The following is a 13033-nucleotide window of genomic DNA, read 5'->3' on the forward strand; positions in this document are numbered from 1 at the left end:
CAGCAAATAGTTGAGATAGAGCTGCAGGTCTTCCTGGGTCACATGATGAGTCAAAGTGATCCAAAACAAAGAACTCAGTTTAAACTTCGGCCAACATTAAAGACGACTGATATGGTAGAGGGCTGAAAAACAGACATTGGGATTTATGCATCATCTGAAACGTGCAAGAGAATGCAATTACATGAAAAATGTGAGAACGGTGTGTGAAAGTGAGTCGACTTACCACAGAGCGGGGAAATGCCTCACACGGAGTAGAATGACTGACTTGGTGTGTGAGGTTATCAATAGATGTGAAACTGTGCAGAAAAGGAGTTCAGCTGTGTTTGTTGATGGATAAATCATGGAAGTATAATCCTGAAAACCGTTTTAGATGTGTCATAAATTTGTTTCAAAGGCAAACTATGTACGTTTTTCATATTTTTAAATACTTTTCTTGAGCCAGTATGTGCTAAAATGACCCTTTAAAGCAGGGGTGGGGAACCCTGGTCCATGGAGGGCCGCTATCCAGCATATTTTAGTTTCAACCCTGCATCATCACACCTGATTTCAATCAGCAGGCGAGTAACAGGATTTAGCAGAGCTTGATGAGCTGCAGAACAGGTGAATCAACCACTGTATCAGAAGTGTTGAAGCAAAGACATGCAGGATACCGGCCCTCGAGGACCAGGGTTCCCCACCCCTGCTTTAAAGTATTAATGAAATATTGCTCGGACCCCCACCACCCTCTGTGACCAGAATATCACTCTTGCAACTTCAGAGTGCCGCTCTGAGCCTTGTTGGACCGGCTGTGTCATGGTGGGTTGTAATTTCTTAACCCACATGAAGAATCACTCAGGGATAAGGTAAGAGATGATAATAAAATATCTCTATTTTAGAAAGAAAGCAACAAAGCGAAAACTAAGGGCGCTGATCCAAACGGGACAGGAAACGAGGCAACTCCGACTCTAAGAAGAACAACGGCGAGAGTGATTAGAAACTGAGAACCAGGAGATGTATAATAATGAGAGGAACGGGCTTACTGAGTTGAGCAGGACGAGGGGCAGGAGGGAGAGGCAAGTCAGGTTGATGCAGGGAGGAGATGGTCGCTGGAGGGGATGCTGGATCCAGGAAGGCAGGTGAGCGGTGGAGAGCAGGAGGCCAGGGAAGCTGAACGACGCTGTGATAAATCACACCTCAGGCGGGTGGAGGGAATCCAGGGCTGGTACAGACAAGAATGCAGAGCTGGGTTAGTTCAGGTAAACGAGTCTTAACCCTTTGGTGCATAATGGTCACTACAGTGGACAGGTACTCAAAATTGTTATTTATTTGTTTTTGCTATTAAGCACAGCTGTTGAAGATTTTATTGCATTTGAGCCCCTCCGTTTGGACTTCAGTAAGCCAAGCCAACATATTTCATGCTCAGAATGCACGCTGTCCACTGAGGTGGACATGTAATAAATTATTTGTAAATCATAAAATTTTACAAAAAATATTTGTTGAAATCTGTTTCATTCACACCTAAAGATGAATGAAAAAAATTGTTTAAAAAATCATGGTTGAAGATTTCATAATTCATGCATCAGAGGGTTAAAGTCAAGGCACAGATGAGGACGTGGCTAGATGTACCCAACAGTAGAGTATCAACCGGCGATGAGGTGTGGCAGCACTGTTCCTTAAATCCTCTGGCCAGGCTGATGGTAATTAGCTGCAGCTGCTGCTCCCCAACACGCTCACCTGCAAACAATGAAGGGAAAATAGCAGCAGAAGCAGAGAGAAGGCAGAACCATGACAGGCTGGCATGCCAACGCTGCAGTCTGCTTCCTGTTTCAGATTGAGATCACAGCTGATTTGTTTGATTTAGTGATTAATCACTCCTGTAGAAACTAATGAAAGCTGAGAAGACATTTCAGCTGTTAGGGTAAAGGGATACTTTGCAATTTGGTTTGCTTTTGGCACCCCCTAGTGTTCGTTAGTCAAAGCAAAATTGAAACTTCTCTACTCGCTGTGCGTTCGTCTTTTTAACACCTCAATCTAACTGCTAAAATGTCTCACTGGCCTTCATTAGTTTCTACAGAAGCAGTTCATCGCTAAATCAAACAGATCAAGTGTATTCACCCAGGCCAGCTCCTCTGGGGGTATCCTAAGGCATTCCCAGACCAACTGGGAAACATAGTCCCTCCAATGTATCCTAGGTCTCCTGGTTGGACGTGCCCAGAACACCTCACCAGGGAGGCATCCAGGAGGGATCCTAATCAGATGCCAGAGCCATCTCAGCTGGCTCCTCTTGATGTGGAGAAGCAGCAGATCTACTCCGAGCCCCTTCCGGATGACCGAGCTTCTTTATCTCTAAGGGCGAGCCCACACACCCAGAGGAGAAAACTCATTTCAGCTTTTTATGCACTCTTATTCTTTTGGTCACTACCCAAAGCCAGTGACCATAAATGAGGGTTGAGGGCCCAAAGCACCCCTTGTGATTAATATAAATGGAAACCATGTTTCCTCGTTCCTGATACGAGTCAGTCACCAAGGCTCCCTTCAGGAGCCAGGCCTGGAGGAAGGGCACGTTAGTGAGTGACTGGTGGCCAGGCTGTTACCGATAGAGCTTGGCTGGGCACATGCAGCCCAAAGAGAAAGGTGTGGGTCCCCCTGCCCATGAACTCACCATCTACGGAAATAGCTAAACGGGTCGGGTGCATGTGAGAAGGGCAGTAGCCAAAAACGAGTGTTGGTGTTCTGTTTATTTTAATCATTTTCCACAAATGATTATTGTTTTCTGATGTTTATTTTTCTTGGTTAAATTTAGCCTACACTGTAACACACTTTTAACATGTTTTAACAAAAAAGCGCTTGAGCGCCTTCAGTTGGTCCAGAACTCTGCAGCGAGGCTCCTAACTGGAGCAAACAGAGGAGCTCACATCACTCCTATTCTAATGCCTCTGCACTGGTTACCCGTTAACCTTAGAGTTCATTTTAGAATCCTGATTATAACTTTTAGTGCTCTGCATGGTCAAGCTCCTCCCTATATTACTGAACTGTTAAAGCCTTATGCTCCAACCCGAGCCCCTCGGGTCCACACACCAGAACCTTCTAGAAGTTCCAAAGACCAGATACAAAAGGGGAGGTGATCGCTCCTTCCAGACTGTTGCACCTCGACTCTGGAATGGTCTTCCTTTATCCTTACGCAGCTTTGACAGTCTGGACACTTTTAAAAAACAGCTAAAGACCCTTTTATTTAAAGCTGCTTTTAACCAAACCTTTTATTTTCTTATTTTTAACTCAACATTTTAATCTTTCATCTGTTTATGAAAATGTATAATTGTATGACTTTATTTTTTCTGATGATAATCTAATTCTGTTTTGAGAGCATTTTGATTTTATGATGTTAATCTATTTTTGATTTTATGACTTTGTTTTATTTTGTTTTGATCTATGTGGAGCGCTTTGTGATTCTGTGTGTGTGCTAAGTGCCATATAAATAAAATGTACTCACTTACTTTACTACTACAGAGACTATTTAAAGTCACACAGTATATCCAAACTAATTATAATTTTAACCAAAATGTACCTTTCTCTATTCTATCAAAGGCACAAAGCAGACATATCATCCTGGTTATTTGCTTTCTTGATGTTTAACATCTAAAAGAGTGGTCATGTTTTACACTGGCACTCACCCTTTTCTTCAGTTGCGGTTTGTTGCATTTCCATAGCAGCTGCTGGCTGGGTTAGGTAAATTAGGAAGTGTAGCTGTTTTGTCCCACGGCTACTTCACTTCCATTCACACATTACTGACGGGAAGGTTGTTGGGAATGCTGGGAATACTCAGTCAGAAGGGTAGAATGCTCTCATGCACATACACAAATGTATATATGTATTTATATATATATATATGTGTGTGTGCGCGCGCGCGCATGTGTGTGTGTGTGTGTGTGTGTGTGTGTGTGTGTGTAGCAGCAACACACAGACACACAATTTTTTCTAATTAAACTACTAAATTTAGCACCAAGAGGGACTTTCTGCTTCAAGCATTTCTTTTGTCTGGCCAAAGAAACATTCCAGACACGTTGATGCTCAGACACTGACTGTAATGTTTCCTCCACAGGTTTCAAAAGCAGGCTCTAGTTTCTCCTTTTCTCTCACTTTGTAAAACTATAATCTGTTTGTCTTCTTGACTCTTTTAAAACTGAATCTAAAAGGCAACAGAAATAAAGTCTGCAATCAATTACAAAGTCCCTTCTTTCGCACACGAACAAGGGGACTTCCGAGCCGACACATCTCCGCCCACACTCAGTTTCTGTCACCACCCAGAAAAACCTTACAGATCTGCTCATACTTACAAGAGTAAACTGAGATTTTAAAATATTGACACATACTTTATGTGTGTGTATATATATATATATATATATATATATATATATTTTTTTTTTTTTGTGGACAGGTCTTGCAGATTCACAAACCTCCTGATTATATCATTTTGCAGCACCTCTTCAACCTCAGCCTGACCTAGGAGAAGGTTCCAGTCCTGTGGAAGAAATCCTGCCTTGTTCCAGTTCCAAAGAAAACTCTCCCATCAGTCAATGACGACTACAGACCGGTTGCCCTGATATCCCACATCATGAAGGTCCTGGAGAGACTCCTGTTGGTCCACCATATCAGGACCCACTGCAGTTTGCTTATCGCCATGGAGTTGGAGTTGAAGATGCCATCATCCAGCTGCTTCAACCAACCCACTGTCATCTGGACAAAGCAGACAGCACTGTGAGCGTCATGTTCTTTGATTTCTCCAGTGCATTTAACACAATCCAGCCTGATGTACTTTGCCAGAAACTCCAGAAGACACAGGTGGGGGCCTCAACTATCGCCTGGATTAAAGACTAGCTGACAAACAGACCACAGTTTGTGAGGCTGAAGAACTGCACATCAAACCAGGCGATCAGTAACATTGGAGCACCACAGGGGGCTGTACTCTCACCATTCCTTTTCTCCCTGTACACCTCAGACTTCCAGTATAAATCAGAGACCTGTCATCTACAGAAATACTCAGATGACTCTGCAGTTGTCGGGTGTATCAGAGATGGACAGGAAGCTGAGTACAGAGAGCTGGTGGAGCGCTTTGTGGCATGGTGTGGAAACAGTCATCTGACCTTGAACGTGAACAAAACAAAGGAGATGATTTTAGACTTCAGAAGAAACAGGGTGGAGTCAAACACTGTTTCCATCATGGGAGAAGAAGTGGAGGTGGTTGAGGAATACAAATACCTTGGAGTTCACCTGGACAACAGACTGGACTGGAGAAAGAACAGCCAAACCGTTTACAAGAAGGGACACAGCAGACTGCACTTCTTGAGGACGCTTAGGTCCTTCAGTGTCTGTAGGAAGATGCTGCAGATCTTCTACAAGTCTGTTGTTGAGAGTGTAATCTCTTCAGCCATCGTCTGTTGGGGTAGCAGCATCAGAAGCAGGGACCTGAAAAGGCTCAACAGCCTAATAAAAAAGGCTGGTTCTGTTCTGGGGACGACTGTGGAACCACTGGAGGAGATAATGCAAAGAAGGATTCTCCAGAGAATCAAGAAAATGATGGACAACCCTGAGCATTCTCTTCACAAGACTGTCCGACAACGGAAGAGTGTCTTCAGTCAGAGGCTTCTTCAGTTTGGCTGCAACACTGACCGCTACTGGAGATCCTTCCTGCCAACAGCCGTTGTAATATACAACAACTCTTTGATGACTCGATTATTATTATTATTCTGAGCTACTACAGCAATCAATTTCCCTCTGGGATTAATAAAGTATTTTTGAATTGAATTGAACTGAATTGTTAAAAAAAACTGGTTGAATCATAAAATAATACACCCCACAACTAAAACTATTACCTACAGTTTTGACCACTTCTGCAGTCTTCTTCAGAGTTAGCGGCTAGCTGTGTAGTGGAGTTGCTAATGCTAACGGTTAGCTTCTACTAGCTGTAACGTTCTCTGCTGTTTCCTGGACGCTAAACCAACAACAGCCTTCCCCGCCGTGAGTCCAGATGGGTGAGTCCAGGAATGTTATTGACAGGGTGATGTAGATCTGTCAGGATTTTCTAATCCTAGAGTTTCACCGTCTGTTTCCTATCAGAAGCTAACGCTAATCTGCTAATACTAATCTGCTATACTACAAAACACTCCCACTAACGTGAGCCATCAATTGCAAACAAGCTTTGTTCATTTTCACTCACAAAAATGTGATTTTCCTACCACCCCCCACCCCATTTTCATGTTCAGCTTTCTTCTGGAACTGTGCTGCTCTGGGCGGCTGCATGTTGGAGTAGCTCTGTTGACTATATGTAAGTTTTACCTTTTCTTGGGTATTTTTTCTTCTAGTTTCTCAAGGAAACAGTATTTTTGGGACATTTTACTTTTCTGTTTCTGGTGCTGTGAAACTTGGAGGATTTTTACTGCTATTTTTTTAGCTTTTCTCACTTTTTGAGCATTTGTTATGATGTGTAACCATGGCAACAGTCTGGTTTACAATCGGGAGCAGCTGATTAACATCGGAAAGGCTGAAATAATACCTCAACTGAAGCCACAAGTCCCAAATGAGCTAAAACGCAAGAAGTGTGGATGCAGAGCGGGAGCAAAACGGAGACAGAGAGAGGAAATTCAAACCATCTCTTCCATCGATCATAATGGGCGATGTGAGATCACTGGCCAACAAGATGGAAGAACTCCAAGCCCTTTCAAGGACTCAGCCAGAGTATCGGCAGTTTTGGAACCGCTGGAGGAGAAAATGCAAAGAAGGATTCTCCAGAGAATCAAGAAAATGATGGACAACCCTGAGCATTCTCTTCACAAGACTGTCCGACAATGGAAGAGTGTCTTCAGTCAGAGGCTTCTTCCGTTTGGCTGCAACACTGACCGCCACTGGAGATCCTTCCTGCCAACAGCCATTGTAATATACAACAACTCTTTGATGACTTGATTATTATTATTAGTCTAAACTACTACAGCTATCAATTTCCCTCTGGGATTAATAAAGTATTTTTGATTTGAATTGAATTGAATAGCTGGCTTTGCGTATACCACTACGGCTCTGTTGAGCCAGAATTGCTCATCCCTCAATTCGTTACACAAATTAGTTCTAAAATCTATCCAGTTCAGGGCTTGGGATTGTGTTGTCATCACCACCTTTTGAGTCCTCACTTGTTGCTTGTCACTCCAGACAACAGCGTGCTCAGTCTCGGTCTTGCGGCTTCATTTAAACTATCATTCATTTTTGATCGATTATATTAGGCAACTTTGGTAAATCGTTGCTGTGTTGTGGGTGCAACACATGATCGCCAGGGGAATAAAGGTGGAAAACGAGCTAACTTTTCACAGTTTTCCTGCTTGGAGGTAAAGCCATGGAGTATCTGACATAAAGTCTCGCCAGTCCACTTGGCTCACAGCTGTGAGGCGACCAAACATCACCTTCAGGAGTATTTTCCTTCTGGTAAGTTACAGATGGTGTATGTTTTTTTATACATCGTTTCTTTCCTTCAACTGCAACATGCACACACAACACACACACATAGGCTACACACATATACCGGTAGGCTAGTGCAGGCGCACTGACACACAACACAACTTGTTCTGCTACACTTGTTCTATGAGATGACAATTTTGATTGTTTTACTAGAAAAACCAGCAAATGAAACGTATACCTCTCATCCGGACGTTTACATCCGCTCACACCACAAACAAGTTGGCCCAAAATGTTGGTTATGCAGAGCTGCGCCGGCAACAAGTTGTTCCCGTTGTTCCAGTCTTGGATCTTTCAAATGGACCCAAACCGTTTTTAATGCTCATTTTGTCAACATCCCGGTCCCTGACTCCCCTATTTAACGTATCCCCTGTATATTCTGCATCCTTTTTGGGATTTTAACATGTTGTTGATCACTTCCTTTCTCCCAAATTTGCTTCTCTGTGTTGTACTGTTTGTTTTCACTCCTATATCAATATATCGGCCACATTGATCCCAAGCCCTATTTGAGCTTGTGGGGTTGCCAAGTCTGCGTCGGCATTTGTAATTCGAGACCAGCCAGCAAAAAGCAGCAGCTTTCCTTGTACTGCCCGCTTCACATTCCCCCACAGACGTGCACCTCCCAGTTCAACTTCGCTCAGAACACCAGGACCACTCTGATGAAACATCCAAGCTTGGATTGACTTGGTCTGGATTTCTTGGAGAAAAACCGGACAGAAGCGGCATTACACTCCTCCTCCATGTTTGTTTACTTTGAGGTCATGTTTTGTGTCGCAAGAATTCCCGTGTGAGCGGGAATGAAATCGGTTTGTGTGTTGTGTGTAGTTTTTAACAAATGGCTACTCACTACAGAACCAAAGCAGGTATATTAGTTGTGTTTTTTTTCCACCATGTGTGTGGTCTCTAATGCTTTGGAAATTTGTCGTCATTTTAAAACGCCTGTCATGTGAACTGGGCTTGAGATAGTAAACCATCAGGAGAGCCAACGATTTCCCCGGGGTCACACTTCCCATGCTGAATGTCCACCCCATGAGAAAGCTAATGTGGGTTTGACTCAGACATGTTCCGCAGGTGAAGCACTGGTCCAGTGTTCTAACGAAACTCATTTTATTTGCTTTCATGTAAATACTCTGCAACCATGACTCCCACACAATAACTGCTGTTTCTCTGAATGCAGGCATTCAGGTCCTTCAGTGAAAGACCGATGCACTGGTCCACTGTTCCGACTAAACCCACAAATCATCAGGAACGCCACGTTGAGAATTTGACCAGCTGACCGTTGTAAGAATTTAATCGCCTCAGCAAAATCCTACTCAGCTTATACTTTTAACTTGGTTTGTCACAGCTGACTTGTGGCTGCCATGCTGTGAATTGTCAGCTGTATAGTCAGTTCTGGATGAACCAGTCGAAAGCTGCTCTAAGATCAAGAAGGATGAGAAAGAAAACCGGAGTCAGCTGCCACGAGAAGGTCATTTGTGATTTTAACAAGAGCTGTTTCTGTGCTGTGTCGAGGGCGAAAACCAGACTGGAACTGTTCAAAAAGGTTGTTATGATTGGGGTGGGAGATGAGCTGAGAAGCAACAACTTTCTCAAGGACTTTAGAGATGAAAGGTAAATTAGAGATGGATCGAAGGTTATTGAAGTTATTGGGATCAGAGCCAGGCTTTTTTAGAATAGGTGTGACAGAAGCTGTTTAGAATGCCGAGGGAACAGAACCAGCTGTGAGAGAAGAATAGATTATAGATGAGATTAAAGGGAGTAAGGAAGGGAGACAGGCTTTGACGAGAGAAGTGGGAAGAGGGTCAAGTCTGCAGGAGGAGGGTTTGGACTTGTGAATCAGGTCAGAAATATCAGTGATGGAGGGAATCGAAAAAGCTGAAAGAGGATAAATGGGAGGCAGAGAGGAAAGATGGAGTTCTATTGGAAAGGAAGTAGATTGTTTGGTGTCCAGCTGTTGGTGGATGGTGGAGATTTTTTGATCGAAAAAAGACGAAATTGAATTACAGAAGTAATCAGAGTAAAGGAAAGAAGGAAGTGAGTCTGGGGGGCGGGTAACATTGTTGAGAAGAGAAAAAAGAGACCTAAGATTTGAGTTTGAACAGATTAGAGCAGAATAATAGGAGCTTTTAGTAGCGCTGATAGATTCTTTGTAGAAAAGGACGTGATTTTTGTACATTTCTTCATGAACCGAGTGACCAGTTTTTTTGTAGGGGCGCTCAAGTTGTCCTTTTACTTTTAGATGGCGAAGAGCAGGAGTGAACCATGGGGCTGAGTGGGAAAAGGAGACAGTACAGTGTTTTTCAGGAGCAGTTGAATTCAAAAGGTCAGAGAGGTAGTGGTTGTAATGGGAAACCAGGCCATCAGGAGACATGGGGCCATGCGGCTGAGGAAGGTCCCGGATAGCAGCGGAGAAAGAATCAGTGTTAATGTCCTTGATGTTCCTGAAGGATCCTAGTAGTGGGGATTTTGTCCAAGGGTAGGTTTACAGTGAAGGAGATGAGTTTATGGTCAGAGAGGGGGAATAACTCTGCTTTCAAACCAGAGGGGGTCACCCCAGAGCAGCAGGCCAGGTCCAAAATGTGACCTTTACAGTGGGTGGGAAAGCTGATGTACTGTTGGAGACCAAAATTATCCAGGACGGAAAGGAAGTCTCTGGTCAGGGGGATATTTCCATTATCAATATGAATATTGAAATCTCCAAGAATTATGATATTGGGAGAGAGCAGGAATAGATGAGTGAGGAGGGCAGAAAAATCACCCATAAAGTCCTTGTTTGATTTAGGAGGTCGGTAGACACTGCAGGTGATGGTAGGGGTGGGGCCAGAGAGCTGGGAGGCGCTGTATTCAAATGACTGGAAGGATGGAGCAGACATTGGGAGGATCTTCAGCTGTTTGCGGTGAATCATCGCGATTCTCATTTTTATTGGGAGCTAGTGGGACATCGGAGGGTGGGAATGGTAATCCGTGCCCTTTAACCAGGAATCTAGAAATGCTCAGTCTGAAATTATAACTCAGGTCGAGGTTTCCAAGATCCAGAGAAAGAAACAGGAATGACCTGGACCAAATTTGACAATTCTTGCTTCTTACTTAGATTTAGCATTTGAACCAAAACATTTATTAGGTCATTTGTTATGAAACGTCTTGAGCAAATCCTGAGATGTTTTCCTTTGAAATACAATGAAGGAAAAAGTAGGAAAAAGAAATGAGCCACTGCAATTAAGTCAGTACCAATTTACAATAAGGATCCCCATATAAATAGCTAATTCATATGAATTATTTTAATTCAACAATGTTTATTATTCATTAACAAATGTCGAGACAGAGAACACGTTTGGCTTACTATTTTTGCAATAAACTGAACATTTTTCTCTTTTTCACCCCTAATTATTGCATAATAAACACTTTCTAATGTTGTATTTGAGTTACAGATTAACAATAGATCGGCAGAGCTTTACTGTAATGTGGTACTAATTCATAGCACAGATGCTCAGTTAATAAATTGTCTAAAAGTAAGATTTTTTTAATTTATTCTTTTTTTTTTACTTAACTGCTTGCTCATTGGCCAGTGTACTTTTGCTGTAAGCCAATAGAATGGAGTTTCCATCCACGGGAATGTTTGCTACGTATTTGGATGAGGATTCTTTGCGCATGCGTATGATCGGCCGACGATGACGCCACCCATTCATTTCTCAAAACAAGCCCAGGCAGCTACCCGGGACTGACGCCGAACCCGAGCAGACATAAACACGGACCCAAACTCAGACCAGCGGCGTTCACCACGAAGGGTCGAGCCTTGAGGGTTTGGGGCCAAACCGGAGACCGAACAACTCCACAAAATCTCCGAATAATTACTTTTAATGAGAGTTCTGACGTTTGTTTCTGAGCGGTCGCATCTCGAAGGCAAGCATCCCCGGCAGGCAGCTGGCTACCTGTCACCGCTCCGGATCTCTGTGTGGACATGACCATGATGACTCTCCAGGACGATCTGACGACTGCTGCGGCGAAAGGAAACACGGCCGATGTGGAGTCGCTTCTGCGGAGAGGAGCTGCGGTGAACGGGGTGAACCGTTTTGGGCGAACAGCTGTGCAGGTCAGTCGGTGCTTCCAGATGCGTCTCGGCAGATAAATCTCCCTGATGAACGGGATTAGCTTGTCTCAGCGGACGCTGTTGGGGCTTTAAACACGGCGCGTGCCGCGCGACTCGTTTGACTTTTGTTGAATTAAAAGTTCATATTTAATTTTATTTCTTATTGCTTTATTTTTATTACGAAATAACAAAAGGCAATTAGTTGCCTTTAAACGATTCGAGCTAAAAGAAACGAAACTCCGTGTCGAAATTGAAGGAGCACGCGACACTATTAACGTTTTACAAACGAGGCCAAACTCAGATTAGCATAACAAGGCTGTTTATCTGGATAGTAACGTCATTCATATTACTGTTATGTTAAAGTAAAATTAAAACTATATAATGGAGTCTAGTGGTTATAACGCAGGTTATTACACATTTCCTTTTTCCCAAGAATGTTTCACGTGAAGCTAATTCTGGACCGAGCCGGTTCTGGACGTTATAAGAAAAACGAGTTTATTGGCTCCAAACCTACAGCCTTTATTGAAATTATTTAAATAAATAAAAAACGATCAGTTTTTCATTTCAAATCTGTTTCTGTTAAAACAAAGTCAAATTCTACTTTTTCCATATTAAATTGGGCAAAAACCCGTATATATGGCGATGGCAAAAACGCAGTTTGTACATTCGGAGAAAATGTCGCAAATTTAAGTTGTAAGTTTGTTGCTTTATAACAAATATTGGCTCAGACTCACAAATCCGTGCAGAATTTGTAATTTTAGAAAAAAAGAAATTATTTTACTTGTTATTATTATGTTAAACGTTCCACTTGTTTCTGAGTAATATGCGCTTTTGCATGGCTCATACAGTGTTTATTCCACCGTAGAAATAAGAATAATGAGACTAACGCCGCTGTTCTGATGAAGGTGATGATGATGGGGAGCTGGCCGGTGGCCCAGGCGCTGCTGCAGCACGGAGCGGATCCGAACGTGGCGGACAGGAGCACCAGGACCACCCCGTTGCACGACGCGGCCCGGACCGGGTTTGTGGACATGGTGCGGCTGCTGGTGGCCGCTCAGGCTGACCCGCAGGCCCGGGACAATCAAAGCCGTCTCCCGGTGGATCTGGCCAGGGAGAACGGCCACGCGGAGGTCGTTGCTTTCCTGGAGACTCTGAAATAATTATCGGCCCTTATTGGCTTTATTTATTCTAGCTGGTTCTGAATAAGGAGCCGAAAAGGCCCGAGCGGGCCCGACAGCCTGGGACAGAATCCGCTTTTTACACAATCAGTATTTATTTGTTTTATTCTATTTAACAAAAATGTGTTCGTGGTGATTATGAACTTTAAAACCAATAAGGATGTGGCTCCACTCTCCTTTGTGGATAATTTATGTCGCGGATTATAAAGATTTCAGTTTTCATGTCAGATATTTAACCAAAAATAATTTAAATACATGTTTAAATGTGTTAAATTTCTGAAGTTCATGTTAG

At 43.1% G+C, this 13033-nt stretch overlaps 1 protein-coding gene across 1 annotated transcript; it reads left to right on the forward strand.

The window, feature by feature from the left end:
• The first annotated feature begins 11288 nt into the window (after positions 1-11288).
• On the forward strand, positions 11289-12870 carry cdkn2a/b (cyclin-dependent kinase inhibitor 2A/B (p15, inhibits CDK4)). The gene is made up of 2 exons (XM_070552593.1): positions 11289-11566; positions 12469-12870. The coding sequence occupies exons 1-2, from the start codon at positions 11435-11437 to the stop codon at positions 12721-12723; spliced, it is 387 nt and encodes a 128-aa protein (XP_070408694.1). The 5' UTR covers positions 11289-11434; the 3' UTR covers positions 12724-12870.
• Positions 12871-13033: the final 163 nt, after the last annotated feature.

Source organism: Nothobranchius furzeri, chromosome 6, assembly GCF_043380555.1.
Source record: "Nothobranchius furzeri strain GRZ-AD chromosome 6, NfurGRZ-RIMD1, whole genome shotgun sequence".
NCBI lineage: Eukaryota > Metazoa > Chordata > Actinopteri > Cyprinodontiformes > Nothobranchiidae > Nothobranchius > Nothobranchius furzeri.